The 16,954-nt window shown below is 41.1% G+C and overlaps 1 protein-coding gene across 2 annotated transcripts in view; it reads left to right on the top strand.

Moving 5' to 3' along the window:
• Positions 1-16,954, top strand: part of LOC126993245 (uncharacterized) — a 27,585-nt gene extending 10,631 nt beyond the window's left edge. Inside the window, exons 2-8 of one of the 2 annotated variants that reach the window (XM_050852145.1) lie at positions 2,824-2,877; positions 10,256-10,321; positions 11,469-11,695; positions 12,105-12,240; positions 14,523-14,665; positions 15,193-15,412; positions 15,829-16,954. In XM_050852145.1, coding sequence (XP_050708102.1) covers positions 10,270-10,321; positions 11,469-11,695; positions 12,105-12,240; positions 14,523-14,665; positions 15,193-15,412; positions 15,829-15,899 — 849 coding nt within the window. In that variant the 5' untranslated portion in view covers positions 2,824-2,877; positions 10,256-10,269 and the 3' untranslated portion in view covers positions 15,900-16,954. The remainder of the gene's footprint in view (positions 1-2,823; positions 2,878-10,255; positions 10,322-11,468; positions 11,696-12,104; positions 12,241-14,522; positions 14,666-15,192; positions 15,413-15,828) is intronic. The other variant, XM_050852144.1, reaches the window with a different exon arrangement.

Genomic DNA, 16,954 nt, shown 5'->3' with positions numbered 1-16,954 from the left:
CGTGAATTCCCATGAAGCCTTGAAACTTCAGCTCAAACTCCCCAAATTATAATTAAACTTTGAGGGAAAAATAGGGCCGTGTACATGACAAATTAGCGTGGGGCAGCGAGCCGCGGGGAGGAAAAAGGATATTGTTACACGCACTTCTTGTATCTCAGTATTCAATTATATTTTCCATTTTTTGTTAATTAGCCGTCAAAGTGTACTGTGAACTTTCGACTGTTTATATTGTTAACATTTCAGTTGAGAAGAAACACGTCCAGTTACCACAAAATTATGAAATAGATGCATTTTAAGATTTGTCTCGCTGCACTAATTTTCAGAATTAAGAAAAAAAAAATCCACATTTTTAACTATCACATACACATAATAACCCCTGCACTTTCCCTGCATCGGATGTGCAGTATATTTACACTTAAACCTCTACTTCTATAATAAAGAGAACAACCCTAAAATATCTTCACTTCTCAGACCTAAGTACAAATGGATCAGTCTTCCCTTCCTTTCTCTTCCTCTGAAACGGACACTCTCCTCTTCAAAGTGATGCGCATTCCCATTATTCTTCCCACGATGCCAAGCTCTTAGTGTGACCCCGTTTCCCTGCTATGTCTAGAGGCAGCACCACTAGCACTAGAACCATCGGAGGTGACTGAGCAGCCTCCTAAGACAATATCAGTGTTGCAATAGACAATAATTAGAGGATCACAATACCTGCCTCCGCTCCGGGTGGCGGCCTCCGAGCAACAAAGTGACGGAGATAAAGTGAAGACCCACAAGAACGACACCTGGTTCGATACAGTGAAGCAATTGTTCGGGTGATTTAATATCGGGTATTATAACGTCTCCACTAAGTATATTATCATTGTTTTAGCTATTGTGTTGCGGTATTAATCTGTAGGGCTTTGCATCATACGTAGCTACTGGTGTAATACTGAATACTCGGGGCTCAAACTGCGGCGGGTTCGAAATTTACGATAGTAGTTACTGTTGATTCGGACAGAACGAAGCAATACCATGAGAGAGAGAGAGAGAGAGAGAGAGAGAGAGAGAGAGAGAGAGAGAGAGATCATCATAGCAGGTAGCCTCATCGCAGGTAATCATCCGGCAATTCTAATAAAGCACAACAGACGCCAAAGCTGATGCATTAAACAAACAAACAAACACGTTAACACACCGCCGCCCCGCCCGATATAAGTTTTAGGGGCGACTAATGAACACTGCGGGGAGGGGGAAGGGAAGAAAGGTGAAGGGAGGGAATTGGAGGAGGGGTGAGAAGAGGAGGAAGGGAAGTTAGTGGAGGGGGGAAGGATCTCCTGACCTAATATCAGTTTGGGTTTGGCTTCGGTTGTTGGAAATTCAGTGTAATTATCATCATCATCATCATCATCATTACTTGTACTACTGCTACTACTACTACTACTACTACTACTACTACTATTAACATTACAATCATCTAATCATTACCATTATCAAAATTACGATAGTAAAATCTACTCTCACATTGTATTTGGTTTTTGCTGCCAGAGGGCCAATGCGTGTGCTTTTTATTGTTATCATCATTATCATCATTATTATTATTATTACTATTGTTTTTTTCGAGATTAACATAGTCATCACCTAATTCACCGTAATTATATTCAATGAAGTTAAGTAATACCAGACAACGTGTGTAAATATATATTTTTTTTAGAAGCCCTACCTCTCACACACACACACACACACACACACACACACACAACAGCAACAACACACACACACTTCTCTTCATAAATAATCTCTTTTCATATTCCTCGTATTCTAATCATGGCGGCTTTAACACTACAAAAAAAAAAAAAAAAAAAAAACCGCACAAATTCATTACACACCAGCATCCATAAAGTGCGTGAACTCAACATAGCATTGTCAACCTTTTTATATACTCTTCCTTTTCTAAAAAAAAAAAAGTATCAAACAGGTAGAAAAAGGTAAAAGGAAAAAGGTAAGATATACTCGCATTGGGCCCTAAATTTACACCTGTCCAAAGTTCCCACGGTATAAATTTCCCGACGTTTACCTGACTCGTGGGCGTGGAGACTGGGAGGGAGGAGGGAAGAAGTTGAGACGTGGGAGGAGGAGGAGGAGGAGGAGGAATAGGAGGAGGAAAAAGAGGAAGACGACAACGAAAAGAATGAAGAGGAGAAATCATAGGAGAGGAAGAAGAAAAATATGGAAGAAAAGGCGATTAAGTGAAGAAGTAAAATGAAGACATTGAACAGTTCAGAAGAGGCAGGAGAGTGGAAAAAGCAAGGGAGGAGAAAGAGACGGAATAAAGGAGGAGGAGCAGGAGGATAAAGGAGGAGGACGACGACAGACGGAAAAAGTAATAGGAAAGGATGAAGATGAGGAAGAAAAGGATATTAAGTGAAGAAGAATAAAGATGAAAAACAGTGAAGAAAGGAAAGGGAAAAAGCAGAGGAGAAGAAATAAAGAGACAGAATACGGGAGGAAGAGGGGGCGGAGGAGGGGGCAGCGGCGAGGGCGGGCGGGGCAGGAGAGGACTCGAGGCAATATCGTAAAGTGGCCGCGAGGAGCACAAGTTTAGGGCTGTTGCGGATAATTAGCGAGACGCGATGCCTGCGCCGCCAAGCTGGGCCGGGCATCGAGGGAGGCGGCATCGTGTGGGGGGTCGGTTACACTGAGAGGCAAACACTCCACAGGAATAAAGACTTAACTTGCCCCCCCCCCCCCCCTCCTCCGTGCCCCAAACTCTTCCCTCACGTGAGCTGGTTTGAGTTCGTTGGGCGAAGTATTGTTTTTGAAGCGATACTTTTTGTTTTCTTACAGTGATGGAAACAGCTCAAGGGAAAAAGAAGCCAGCGAAGCACTGATCTTATAAAGGTAATGATATTGACATTTACATTCCTTTGTTGTAGTCACTATCATTTTTAGCATAGTTATAAATATAGTTGCCATTTCGATAATTATCACTAACATTATTATTTATTACCGTGAGCGCAGAGGAGGTCTTAAATACATTCAGTAACATCGGAAATATCAAGTGTCACAGGAGGCACGCGATCAACGTTACTTCTTTTTTTATTTTCATTCTGTCACCTCGAATGGAACTTCCAGGTAGCGTCTTATTGCAAGGCACCAGAATACTTCAAGGAGAAAATACCCTTGAACAGAAAAGAAAAACACGCTTGAGGGTTTCTCTCTCATTTGCGATTCATTACGGTAACACAAAAAACAATGAGACTGTATCACACATTTTCATCCTTTGCCCTCTTTGTTCTGATTTAAAACTATCCTGTTCGTACATTTTATTAGTCTAAATTTATCGCCAAATGATTTCCCTGCCTCCACATTACCAGAGACAACGAGATACTTTCGCCCTCGTGTTTTTCTTATGTATCTGCCTTCACCCTTGATACACTCTGGACCCGATAGCGTCCTTTATCATATACCACCTTGCATATCTGTACACTGATTAGTCCACCAGTGTTACGGACCACTCTTGATACACATGGGCCTAACAGTTTAATTATTTACCTCTTTTCACTCTTTGTACACTTAAAAGTCCACCAGTTTTTTTTTTTATCTATCAGCTTTCACTTTTGATACTGTAGACCCGACAGAGTTTTATTATCTACCACCATTTATTATTTTTAAATTCGAGAGTCCACCAGTGTTTTGGTATCTGCACCTTCACTCTTTTTACATTCAGAGTCCGCCCGCGTTCTCATCTACCACTCTGCATTCTTTCTATACACTCAGAATCCACCAGTGCTTTTATCAACCAACCCTCGCTCTTTGTGCACTCGGCATCCACAAGTGCCTCTTTTATGTACCATTCTTCCACCTCTTTTTTTCTTTCCAAAGTAAAAAAGGTAGACCATAAACAAAACGACCCCCTCTCCCCCACAAAAAAAATTCCGGCATCACGCTGCCTCCTCCACCCCCCCCACACACACAGACAACACAAACAGGAGCCATCAGCCTTTTTGTCTCTCCTCCCATTCCTCGCTTACTCAGCTTGTATTCATCACCATGACTAATTACACGGGATATTCTTAACACTTTTACCCCCAATTTTTAAGCCAGCAAAGTTAATTGTTCTCACTTTTTTTGCTTTCATTTGTCGGTGACTTGTTAAACGTTTATTTTTTCTTGTCTTTTTTATATTTAATTACAAATGCAGGACTTGTTTTGTTTGATTAATTTCGTGTGGCGAGAGAATATGCTTTACTAATTACAAACAATGTAGCATATTAATCCAAATAACATTTTTAACAGGAGAGACACACACACACTCTCTCTCTCTCTCTCTCTCTCTCTCTCTCTCTCTCTCTCTCTCTCTCTCTCTCTCTCTCTCTCTCTCTCTCTCTCTCTCTCTCTCTCTCTCTCTCTCAGAATGAAGTGAGACCATACTGCGATAGTCGTCATCCTATTGGTTATTTTACGCCGCTCCTCTTACTACTGCCAGTACTGCTATTGCTACTGCTGCTGCTGTTTCCGTTACTATTACCGCTACGACTTCTAGTACTACTATTACTACTACTACTACTACTCCTACCACTAATACTATTACTTCACACTCCTGCACTGCCACAACCAATACCTGCTCCTCCTTTGTAATACAAGATAATAACTTAGGAGAAAATGACCTACGTACCTTCTAATTAAATAAAATTACAGACACCTGCAGCGTCAGTCCTGAATCAAGGCCGAGTGTCGAGCGAGGCCGAGGCCGAGGTCGAGATCAGCCGCTTGGCGTGGAAAATTAATCTTTATTTTATAACTGAGAGAAAGATTGGATCACTAACATCAGTACACAATTTAACACCTAATCCTGAAATATACAAATAAAAACACAACAAAATATACTTCATTCATGGTAAATATTAAAGAAATTAAATTCTCTTGTAGTAATGGATGTTTTAATAATTTCTACCTTATAGAAAAAAAAATATTCTCTGAAAAAAAGTTAATTACATGAACGTGCAACATCAAATTAGATCTCACGCCAAGAGATTTTTCTTCCTCGATATAAAGAGATTACAAAAGAGACGAACATAGATAAAAACACAATGGGTAAAAACCAGTTGTATTGAGAGAACCCAAAATTGCCATGTGTTCCAATTCGAGTGTTCCCTGTCCGTAGATTAGATTTCTGGGTTCAACAAGGTTCCGGGCCACACCTGCCCCCCCCCCCCCCCTCAGCCACCACTCTGTTTCTTTATTGAATATAATCCCAAACTCTCTCTCCAGAAATACTATTACCACTTACCTCACTTTACCGCGCCTCACCTGACCAACTTTACCTCACTTGATCAATTCTCCGTCCTTCCCTTTTTTTGTCTCTTCTTTTTACTTCCCTTAATGTTTCTTCCTTTATTTTTTTCCTCACTATTTTTTCCTTCCTGTTTCCTTCCTATTTTCTTCTTATTTCCTACTTCCTCCTTATTTCCTATTTCCTTCTTATTTTTTGTCTCTTCTTTTTACTTCCCTTAACGTTTCTTCCTTTATTATTTTTTTCTACGCCTCCTCGTCCTTTCCTTCCTTTCCCTCACTTCATCACTTCACCGTCCTTCCCTTCTTTGTCTCTTCTTTTTACTTTACTCAACTTCCTTCCTTTAATTTTTCATCTACACCTCCTCGTCCTTCCTTTCCTTTCCCTCCCTTCATCTCTCTTCATTGTCTCTTCACTTCGCTCATCTTTAATTCCTCTCATTCTTTCTACAGCTCATCGGCCCTTCCTTTTCCCTCACTTCATTTCTTTTAATTTCTCTTTTCTTCGTCCGTTAACTCCACTTCACTTTCCTTCCGTTTCTCCTTTCTACATCTTATCAACCTTCCGTTCTCCCCTACTTCACTTTACTTCCCTCTTCATTGTCCTTCCTATATTCATTATCAAACTTCTCTTCATTCCACGTTCCTTCCTTTCCTCCCCTCTCCACTTCAACATTTTTTCCTTTCTCCCTCACTTAAAACTCACTTCGTCTCTCTTCACTGCTCTTAATTTCTTCGTCTCTTCACTTAAACTCACTTTCCTTCCTCTCCTTCATCTCTCTATATACTTCGACATTTTTGCCTTCTCCTACACTTTATCTTTTTTTTCTTTACTGTCCTTCGTTTCTTCGTATCTTCACCCTAGTTCACTTTCCTTCCCTTCCTTCTCAATACACTTCATCATACTTCCTTTTTCCTCACTTCAACTGACTTTATATCTCCCTTCTCTTCCTCCCTCTCTTTACTTCATTTCATGTCTACATACTCTTCCCTCTCTCCTCTGTACACCTCAGTTCACGTCACTTAAAATCTCTTCATCGTCCTTACTTCTCTCTTTACACTCTATCCCAATTCTCCATATTCATTTCAGTTTATCTCTTCATCATTTTTTCTTCTCTTTTCTCTTCAGTTCACCTCACCTCACCTGATCTTCCATTCTCAACTCTCCTCTACCTTCCACTTCCCCTGTCCCTTCTAAATCTTCTAAATTAATATTGTCTTCGTTCCTCTCTTACTAGACAAGAAAAAAAAGATATATATGGGTAAAAAAAGAAATGTAATTAGTTCCCTTCATTTCACTTCCTTCCCGCCCTCTCTCTCCTCTATTCCTGATCAATAATACCACTCCTCTTCTTAACCTTCAAGAGAAAAAAAAAAAGATAATGGAGTATGTGAAGTAAGAGAACAGATGAAATATTTAAGTTACCTGACCCTTCCACCTCACCGCTTTTTATTCTCTTCCCGATCAATATATCAATCGTTGCCACTCTCTTACCAATTTGAGAACGAGCAATGGAAGTAATAATGAATAAACAGCAAAACGGTGAATAGAAATAATTGTGAGTGAAGGTTTTAATACTACTTTTTGTTTTGCTTTCTCTCGTGTCTCTACTTCTACTGCTCCTCTTCAAATTAAGGCAGAAGGAATAATCAAGACAAAATGAAATAAAACGTCTCGCAGGAAGTAGTGGATGTACAAAATCAAAACAAACAACAAAATGATAATACACTTTGGATTCTCTCTATGTACTACCGAACTTGTAAACCTTAACATTTATATTCTATTTACACTTCAAGGAAAAACAATATAGATAAAAAAACAAATAAGTGAATAAAAGTACAAATAAATAGATAAACAAATGCCGAACTAAAAAGAAGGAAAAGCAAAGTTAACCCCAGCGCGCTTATTCATGGAAGTTGTTTTGTTTATATTCCGGTTCAAAGTTCCGAATATTGTTTTTATTAAATGCCATAAACTCGCGCGCACTAACTTTAACTTTTGCGAGTATTAACTGACGGCGCGGCACGGGAGGCCCAGATTTGCCCCGGGCTGTCTGCTTTTATAGGAACGAACGGAAGGGCGCTGCGACCACACGAGACCAACTGACGAAGGTGACTGTGCGGGTATTAATTTTCTTTTCCGTAACTCTCCTTATGTTGGTTTTGCTCTGACTCATCCTCTGCTAAATGTGTGTGTGTGTGTGTGTGTGTGTGTGTGTGGGGTGGGGTGGGGTGGGGGTGGGGGGGGGAGAGTTCTTGTAGCGAATTATGAAGAGAAATGAAGAGAATAGAGAAAAGAAAGAAGAAGGAATAGACAGGTTTTTCTTTTGTTTTTCTTTTTCGTGACTCTGGTTTTGCTGTAATTCATTCTCTTCTAAATGGAGGCTTCTTGCAGGGCACTGTATAGGTCCCACAAAGAGAAAGAAAGGAAGAGGATACAGCAAATAGAGGAAAATTAATAGAGAATAAAGAGAAAGGAGAGAAACATGAAAAGGGAAAATCGAAAAAAGAGAAAAAGGAATAGGGTTGATCAAAGACTTACATAGGAGGAGCGGAAAGGGGCCAGGGCAGAGACTCCCCCCTCCCCCCCCACCCCCCACACCCTGACTCAGGAAGGGGCACACTAATTCAAAAGTCAAGAATGTTATTAAATAGTCATTCGAGGTGACTCAGTGCACGCTAACACACACCACTTCTGTGACACCTTGGCGACATTTCCAATCAGTCATCTTTTACTACATGCCACGTTACAACACCTGAGACCAGGGTTGTTGATTTTTTTTTTCTTCAAAAAAGTCGGATTTTTATTTAAATCAGATTTTTTTATTTAAATCGATGTTTTATTATTTTTTTATTAATGAAAATAATTAAATGAATGTAAAGCTCTATATTTTCTACATTTGTTTCAAACAGTTGTTGGAGTATTCTTGTATCATATTCCATCATCATGATCAATCTGGTTGGCTGTTCGAGCCAATCCAAAGACTGACCAGCCGCAGCCAGCCAGCAATGGGCCAGACCTACACCACAACTCTGTCTAGTCTGTTAACAGTCTAACCAGATCGTCATGTTTCGGACACGTCCTCACTGGAATTGCACAAAGAAAAATGAATGCAGCTTCAAATGAAGATATCAGAAAAGGCTGTAGATGATCCATGAGAAAACATTTACGACAAGCATATGAACTGAAGTTGCTAACCCATGGTTGCACTGCACACATTCTAAATGTTTTGGCTCATGATCTGGAAATTGGCAACATAGAAGAACATATGCTTCATGTTGTAAAATTCTTTTGAAACCATCACTCTGCCTCAGCAAGATACTGCCAGAAAGGTGGTCAGTGTCTTGTTCTGCCCCATGACACTGGACGGACCATGTATGGCTGATGGAAGATATATATATAATGAACTAATCAGCTCAGGAAAATTTGTGAAGTTGCCAGGGAAAATATTGATATCAAAGTTAAAGAGTGTTTTCTTTGTTTATTTTTCCATTTTATGTTGTTACCCTGCAAAAAGATCAATATTTAAATTAATGACATTTAAAAAAAATCAAATAAAGTAAATCTTGATTTATATTAAACAACCCTGCCTGACACACACACACACACACACACACACACACACCAGCAAAGATCACGAAAAATGACATATACGAGTATGAGCAACAGGAAGGAGAAAAATAACAGTAAAAAAAAAAAAAAGAGCGAGAATTGAGAATAAGTAACGAATATATAAACTGAAATATGAAAATAAGAAAGGAATAAAATGACAACTAAATAACAAGCAAGATAAAAATAATAACACAAGGGCAAAGGGAAACAAAAGGAATAGAGAATAAATAACGAAAATATAAATTGAAATGTGAAACAAGAAAAGGAATAAAATGACAAGATGAGGAACAGGTACAAGAAAATAATAACCGATAAGCAAAAGAAAGCAAAGAAAATCGAAAATAAGTAACGAAAATAGGAATTTAAATGTGAAACTAGAAAAAAATAATAATATGTAAAAGTTAGAATTAAAAAAGACAAAAAAAAAAAAAAAAAAAAAAGATGAAACCAGAAAGACGGACAAAGTAAAAATGATGCTACAAATTCCGAAAGTTACAAGATGTCGACTAAAGGTTATTAGGCCGTGTTTGCATAAATGAAGAATTTAATGCATAAGCGACAACCTCTCTACTGTAAACCGCAGCCTCGGTGTAAAGTATTGACATAACATTGGTGGTGGTGGTGGTAGTGGTGTTGGTGTTGGTGGTAGTGGTGGTGTTGTTGGTGGTAGTGGTGGTGGTGGTAGTGGTGGTGGTGGTAGTGGTGTTAGTGGTGGTGGTGGTGGTAGGGGCAGTGTTGGTGATGGTAGTGGTGTTGTTGTTGGTGTTGGTGGTGGTAGTGGTGGTGATGGTAGTGGTGGTGGTGGTAGTGGTGGTGGTGTTGGTGGTAGCAGTGGTGATGGTGGTAGTGGTGGTGGTTGTGGTGAGTGTAAACTAGGCATCAGGTTACTTAACACCATCCTATCCACATTAAAATACACCACTACATCACCACAGCCAATACCACCACCACCTACCATACACCCCAAAGACACCCCATACCAACACCACTACTACCGCACTCAACCAGTCCTCACCATAGACAATCGATGCCAAACACCGTCACTGGCAGCTCAGAACACTTCTTCACTGCAGTAATATATAACTCACGCCACGGTCCCTCAATATACGGTCCAGTACTTGCACCTCTACTATCACTTCATTCAACTCACTACTATAACCTCACGCATACCTATAACAAACCAAGTGCTACCACACCTGACTAACCCTCACCTTTATCACCTCTGCCAAAAACACCTGACTAACCACTACCTTTATCACCCCTGCCAAAACACCTGATCAACCATTACTAGTATCACCCCTCCCAACAACTTAATTACTCCTCTACACCATCAGCCTTACACGTACCTTCACTAACAGGTGTTCTCCGCAGGTGTTGGGGCGAGGATGGACCGCCGGCTGGTGCTGCCCCTCGCCGCCCTTCTGCTCCTGGGGCGCGGTGAGTCCCTTCGTCTGGAATGGTGTTAAGACTAATCAGTTAACGTGAAATAATCTTGCTAACTTACCTAACTAAAGAGCACGTGGGTGGCAATGACTATACTCGGATATATGTGAGTATTACAAAATGACCAAGTAATTAAATTAAATGCAAACACAGTAAACAATAAACTAAATACAAAATAACTAAATTCCTTCGGCCAACCCTACGTCCATACATGTGTAAAGGGAGGAGAAAATAACCAAAGAAATTTACACTGCAGGAGGATAGAAAGCTGCGGAGTGTACTGAAAAGACAACCCCGAATACACACACAAAACACAACCCCCGAAAACATTAAGGCTCAAGTGTTTGCGTGCTCTGGGTCACGCGCGGCCCCGTCACTAAAACGCGCGGAACATCTTGGGTCGTGGGGGCGGCGTGGCTGATGCTGGCCGGGGTCTGGAGGGAAGAATCAGGCTGGTCACCGCCGGTAATGGCATCCCGACTTTTTACGAGTTTGACTCAACTCTACACTCAGCTGGATGGGTTGTCAGCCGACTGCAAAAGTTTGGAGGGAAAAAAGTTTACTTGTCCTGTGTGTCGAGAGCCTCAGTTTCCTCAGACTTTTGCCCTCTCGCGCTTTTCCTTTTTTTCCTTTTTTTTATTTTTGCTTTTACATTTAAAAATAACCGGGTAACATACGCACAACTTTATCTCTTGTTTTATGAATAAAATACGTCTTGATGCTGCTTTTAGTCTATTTTGAAAGGAAAATATACACGTTAGCAAAAAGAGGCAGAATTAACGATATACAAGCAAGACAAAATTCCTCACGAAGCAGATTCTGTGTGGGTAACTCGAACAGAAAAAAAGAAAAAATCGGGAGGTACAGTAGTAGTAGTAGTAGTAGTAGTAGAGGACGTAATAGTAGTAGTAGTATTGGTGGTGGTGGTAGTAGTATTAGAAGTAGTAGTAGTAGGTAAGGGTATAGATAAAGGTACCTGTGTGTGTGCAGGTGTGTGGCCGTACAGGTGTGGGGTAAGGCAAATGTGGGGTCACAGGTAAAGGTACAGGTGTGTGTGCTGATGTGCAGCCGTGCAGGTGTTATGTGAGGTGGAAGTGAGGGCACAGGTAAAGGTACAGGTGTGTTGTTGGTGTGTGTGCAGGTGTGCGGCCGTACAGCGACAAGACGGTGGAGATCGTGGAGCTGGTGGTGCCGGAGTCCCCCAAGGTGGGCGACGACGTGACGCTCACCTGCCGCTTCAACCTGGTGGGCAGCAATCACCGCCTCTACACCGTCAACTGGTGGCGCGGCAAGGACCAGTTCTATACCTTCAAGGGCACCACGATCGACCAAAAGCACGCCTACTCCTTCGACGGGATCCAGGTGAAAGTGAGTTTACGTCGCTCCTGCTCTTTGTTGGGTTCTATTTTGCTCCCTCCTATTTAGACTCCCTTGTTGAAATTCTCAGTCTCATGTTTGTTGACGTGTGACCATGACAACCAATATTAGAATCAAACCCACGCCAACAGAGCTTTCAGACTTAACGCAACGTATTTTCCCACTTTGATGAAACAGATAACTTGTGTAATTTAAATACTCAAAAGTTTCATGGTTTCTCAGTAACAACAAAGCAATAAACTATTCCCTTGCACATCACCCTTGACTATGACCTCACTCGCATCTCCACCCTCTCCCCTCCCCACCGCGCCGCTCACTTTGACATACTGATGATACTATACTCACTCCCCCCTCTCCACCGCTGCTCCCGGCTCCTCCTCCTCTGCCGCCGCCGCTGCAGGAGGAGGCGTCCACAGAGGAGTCAGTGGTGCTGCAGAACGTGTCGGAGGAGACTTCGGGGCTGTTCAAGTGTGAGGTGATGGGCGAAGGTCCCTCCTTCCGCACCGCCGTGGCCAACAAGACCATGACCGTCGTGAGTAAGTAGAGAACGTGGCCACGAGTGTTGTATTGAACGAGTGTTTTAGATAAAGACCAATTACACCATAAGAAGAGAAAGAAGTCATGAATGGTGTATGTAGATATCACCTATTCAGTATGTAGAAAACGACACCACGAACGTTGAGTTAAGGACCACATCCAACACAAATAAATACAAAAGACACCGAAAATAGCAAATAAGATCACGAGAGTTGTAGAGAGACACCATAACGACTGCAAATAGAGACGGACGGCGTGAGTGTTATCAACAGAGACCAAAGACACAACGCCCACCCTGAGTATCAACCACACAAACCGGGGCAACGTACGTACATACGAACAAGATGTCGAATGAATGTTGTGAATGTGTTTAAGTGTAATCAGTGCATCCAAGCTTTCAGGACAAAAACACTGACCGCAGCAGCTAACAGATAACTGACCCGGAACTCGGAAACCCCACAATGTATCAATGGGAGTCGAACAGGCGACCTTGACCGCTGGTAGAAAGTGTTCCCGACCTTGAATACAGCAAATATCCAGAGTGAACCCCCGCCAGAGGCCGCTGGGTCGAGTGAACTTGCCGTAGAGAAAGACTGTAGCGTTTAGAAGAGACAAAAGAGTTGGATGTCGCATTTAAGCGTGAGTGACCGCGTGTGTGATGCATGAACGAGACAGGAGATAGAGAGAGAGACGAGCGAGAGGCATGAATAAGAGACAGAGACGGAGGCAGACAAAGGCAGCAGCGGCGGTGACTGTTAGCGGCTCTTGTTCCTCTTTAATTACCGCGTCGCGACTCGGGGAAAGCTGATCCGAATACCGGCGACAAAAAAAGAAAGAAAAAGTGATTATTGAAAATTTAAACAAACTATTATTTTTTCGCCGTGGTTTCATTTTCTCTTTTACTTTTGAAACAAATTCGTTTTTCATTGAATTTTTGTTTCTATCATTTTTTCTTTGTCTTTCTTCTTAAACAAACTATTATTTGTTTCCATAGTGGTTGCTTCTTTTTCTTTCCAAACAAATTCGTCTCCCTAACAGAGATACATTGTTTTCAAATAGTTTTTTTTTATAAGGAACTTTTTTCGTTCATTCTTGTTTTTTCCTTTCTTCTTTTTTTCTTTCTTTCCTTCAAAGTTTAAAAGATTAATCTCATCGACTACCGACGAAAGAAGAAAAAGAAATAGTGATTACTGGAAATATAAACAAACTCTTACTTTTTTCTCTTTCTTTTTAAACAAATTCGTCTTCCTAATAAGAGATACATTGATTTCAAATAATTTTTCGAAAGCAACTTTTTCTCATTACTTCTTGGTTTCTTTCCTTCCTCCTTTCCTCTTCTTTTTCCTTCAACTTTTAAAAGATTAATTTCAAGTGCGGTAGCTTTCTGACTCTTCCATGAAACTCTGAAACCCTGGTCAGGAAATAATGGAAACTAAAGCGGCGGTAATGGCGGATCGCTGTCCCCTACACTGGCTGCCACCTCGCCCTTTATATCTTCATGTTCTCCACGGTAAGGTTAGGCCTGAGGGTCTTGCCTACTCCCGTCCGCCTTCTCGTCTACAAGTAAATAATGGGAAGCCTTGAATGTGTCCTGTGCGGCTTTGCTTCATTTGGAGTGTCCGGGATTCATTATGTTCGTTTAGCATGAGACAAGCAGGAGCTCTTTAATGGTATTTTAGCATATTTGTGGTGCATTAAAAAGTTGCTAGATTGATGTGGAAGTCCAACAGAATATACTTGGTGACATGTAGTTGTAAAATCCTTAATGAACGATGAGAAAATATATGCGAGACATTAAAGAAGAAGTATCGATTATTTACGTATTTCAGAGTTGTGAGAATAATGTAGCACTATAGTCTAACATTAACTAGTCCGTGGATTGTGTTGATTTAAAATACTTTACACCGAATGCAAAGAGCAAAAGGTAACACTGTGGAAACATTCTACGACTTTGGGAAACCTGTAAATCCGTGCACATTTAATAATCTTTGAACGCGGAAGTCAATAATTATCACCAGCAAGACCCAGAGAAACCCAATCCTTTCCTTTTGATTGTTGTTTTTTGTAACTTTTCGTGTTTTGTATATTTCTCTGGTTAATATTGCTGAGGAAAGTGGAAAGGATGGTGATATTTTTTTCGCATATTGTATTGTATGTTTTCTTGAATATTTTCTTAGACCTTTTTTTCCTTTAACAGTGCTGCCAAAACGATCTGAAAATCTTGGCGTAAATTACATCCTGGATCTCTTATTTTCTTATCCTTTTTTCCTTCCCCCGCCAGTCCCGCCGCGGAAGGTGGAGATCCTGGCGCGGTCTCAGCCCGACCCGCCGGTGTACCGCGTGGGGGAGACGATACACCTAAACTGCACGGCGACGGCAGCCAAGCCTCGCGCCGACCTCACCTGGAAGATTGATGACCTGCCGGTGAGCTGCAACTGTTCGCCTCCCCCCTCTTCCTCTCTTCCTTCCTCTTTTTTCTTCTCTAATTAATTTAAATGTTTTCTCTTTCTTGTTTTCTATTGCTTTGTTTTCAGCAGTTTCAATTAAATTTTCTCAACGCTATTCAGTTGTTTATATTTGTTTAGTTTTCCCACATTAGATTTTTTGGTACCTAGTTCTTATTTAGTTGTTCTCTCAATCAACTCTTTATCATAATTATTTTTTCTACTTTATTTACTTAGTTTCCAGGCCAGAGCTCATCTCCATCTCCGTTTTTAATTAATTAGTCCAGTTTTTAATTACTAAGAGAGAGAGAGAGAGAGAGAGAGAGAGAGAGAGAGAGAGAGAGAGAGAGAGAGAGAGAGAGAGAGAGAGAGAGAGAGAGAGAGAGAGAGAGAGAGAGAGAGAGAGAGAGAGAGAGAGAGAGAGAGATAAAATATTACTATAACGAAATCCAAACAACGCCAGAACACTCATCCCCTCCTTCCTGCTCTCCTCGTTCCCTTCTGCAGGTGGAGGACCATCATGTTCAGCGCCTCCGGGACTACGAGGACCACCGGGGCCGTGTCACCTCCACGCTCAACCTGTCCTGGAACCCCCCGGCATACTTCCGCAGCGGCGTGGCGCGGGTGGCGTGTCACGGTGGTGGTGGCCACAACACCACCGTCACCAAGGACATCTACCTCGACCCCGCCTCCAGCGCCGCTCTCAACCACCTCTACGCCTCCAAAGGTGAGTCACGCCCTACAGGTGACGTTATCAATCTTTGTCCGCTTGTCTATCGTTATATATATCATTCTCCAGTTTTTCATCAATGTGGATTACAGAACTGATTCTCAACCACGAAAAAACAAAACAAAACACACAGAAAGACATACACATAAAATAACCAAACAAAACAACAACTGTGAGTGAGTGGAAGGAGACATGGAACAGTCCTACCCTCTTCTTCTTTTTCCTCCTCCTCCTCCTCCTCTTCCTCCTTGTCTTTGTCTCCACGTCCTCGTCCTCGTCCTCTTCCTCCTCCTCCTCCTCCTGCTCCTCCTCCGTTCACTCGTACAAACTCAATTATCCCTCGACGTTACCTCGCCTCCAGCAGCCTAACTTTTACCTTTGTTTCTCTTTTCTTTCCTCCCTCTCTCCCGCAGGATGTCAACTCTCAACCACCTGGACCATCCTCAACTTGCTCTTCTTCTTCCTCGTCAGGCCCTCGCCCTAGCACCGCGACGGAACACGAAGAGGAAAAAAAATTGAGTTACAAAGGTGTGTGAAATAAAACACTGAACAGCGCCGCCACAGTCTGAAAAACCCAAGAATATGAGCGGGAACAAAACAGTGTTATAAAAGAGAGTATGTGACAGCCAGGTACGCATACAGATAGATAAATAACATGACTAATATAAATACAATGAATTGCTCCACCACACGCAGAAATGCCAAGAAAAGACGAGAAAAACAGCTCAGTGAATGACACACACACGAAATGGAAGAAAATAATGTGCGAAAAGAGTGATGGTGAGCGACTATAACAAATGGCGCGAAAAAGACGATAAAAAGAGACGCACGAAAAGAACGAGACACGAGGCCGTTTGGAAATGTCACTATAAAAAATAAGTGAATAACACACATACAAAAGCGTAAAAGACACATACGGCAGAGAAAAAAAGAATAAAACGAAGTAATATGACGAAAAATTAATGTCCAGCGCAGAAAGTGAAAATGTGTTCGTTGAGAGGAGTAAAATAATGTGAATGCGACGCGAAAGTAAATGATATAAAAGAAAAGCGTGAGGGACAAATGTGCTGAAATATATCAAATGAATTAGGAGAAATAAGACGAAACATTTAGCAAAAAAGTTATAAAACGAGAAAAGAATATAAAAAAGAAATTTGTAATGAATGTTATAATGGGAAAATAAAGACACATAAGAAATAAGAACCACGAAATTGAGGGAGAAAAGTTGAAGGGAATGAATCTAATACACACACGAAAAATAATTACCATCACGTGCAATAAAGAAGTCAAATAAAAAATAAAAAATAAAAAGTGACTATGATGCAAAGAAAATAAAGGTGAGATTAATAACGAGAGAACATGACACTTTATGATAATGACGATGGATTGCTTGGCTTCTTTTTATCTTCATTCCTGACACACTCATTTTCTTTTTTCTTTCTTTCCTTTTTCCTTTTGGTGATGACGCTCTCTCATTCTATTCACTTCTACATGTTTTTCTCCTATCTTGTGTGCGTATTGATTATGACTGTTTGTTTA

The sequence above is a fragment of the Eriocheir sinensis genome, unplaced genomic scaffold (genome assembly GCF_024679095.1).
Source record: "Eriocheir sinensis breed Jianghai 21 unplaced genomic scaffold, ASM2467909v1 Scaffold591, whole genome shotgun sequence".
Lineage (NCBI taxonomy): Eukaryota > Metazoa > Arthropoda > Malacostraca > Decapoda > Varunidae > Eriocheir > Eriocheir sinensis.
The sequence above is the reverse complement of the archived record's forward strand: the minus strand, read 5'-3'. Positions and strand labels throughout refer to the sequence as shown.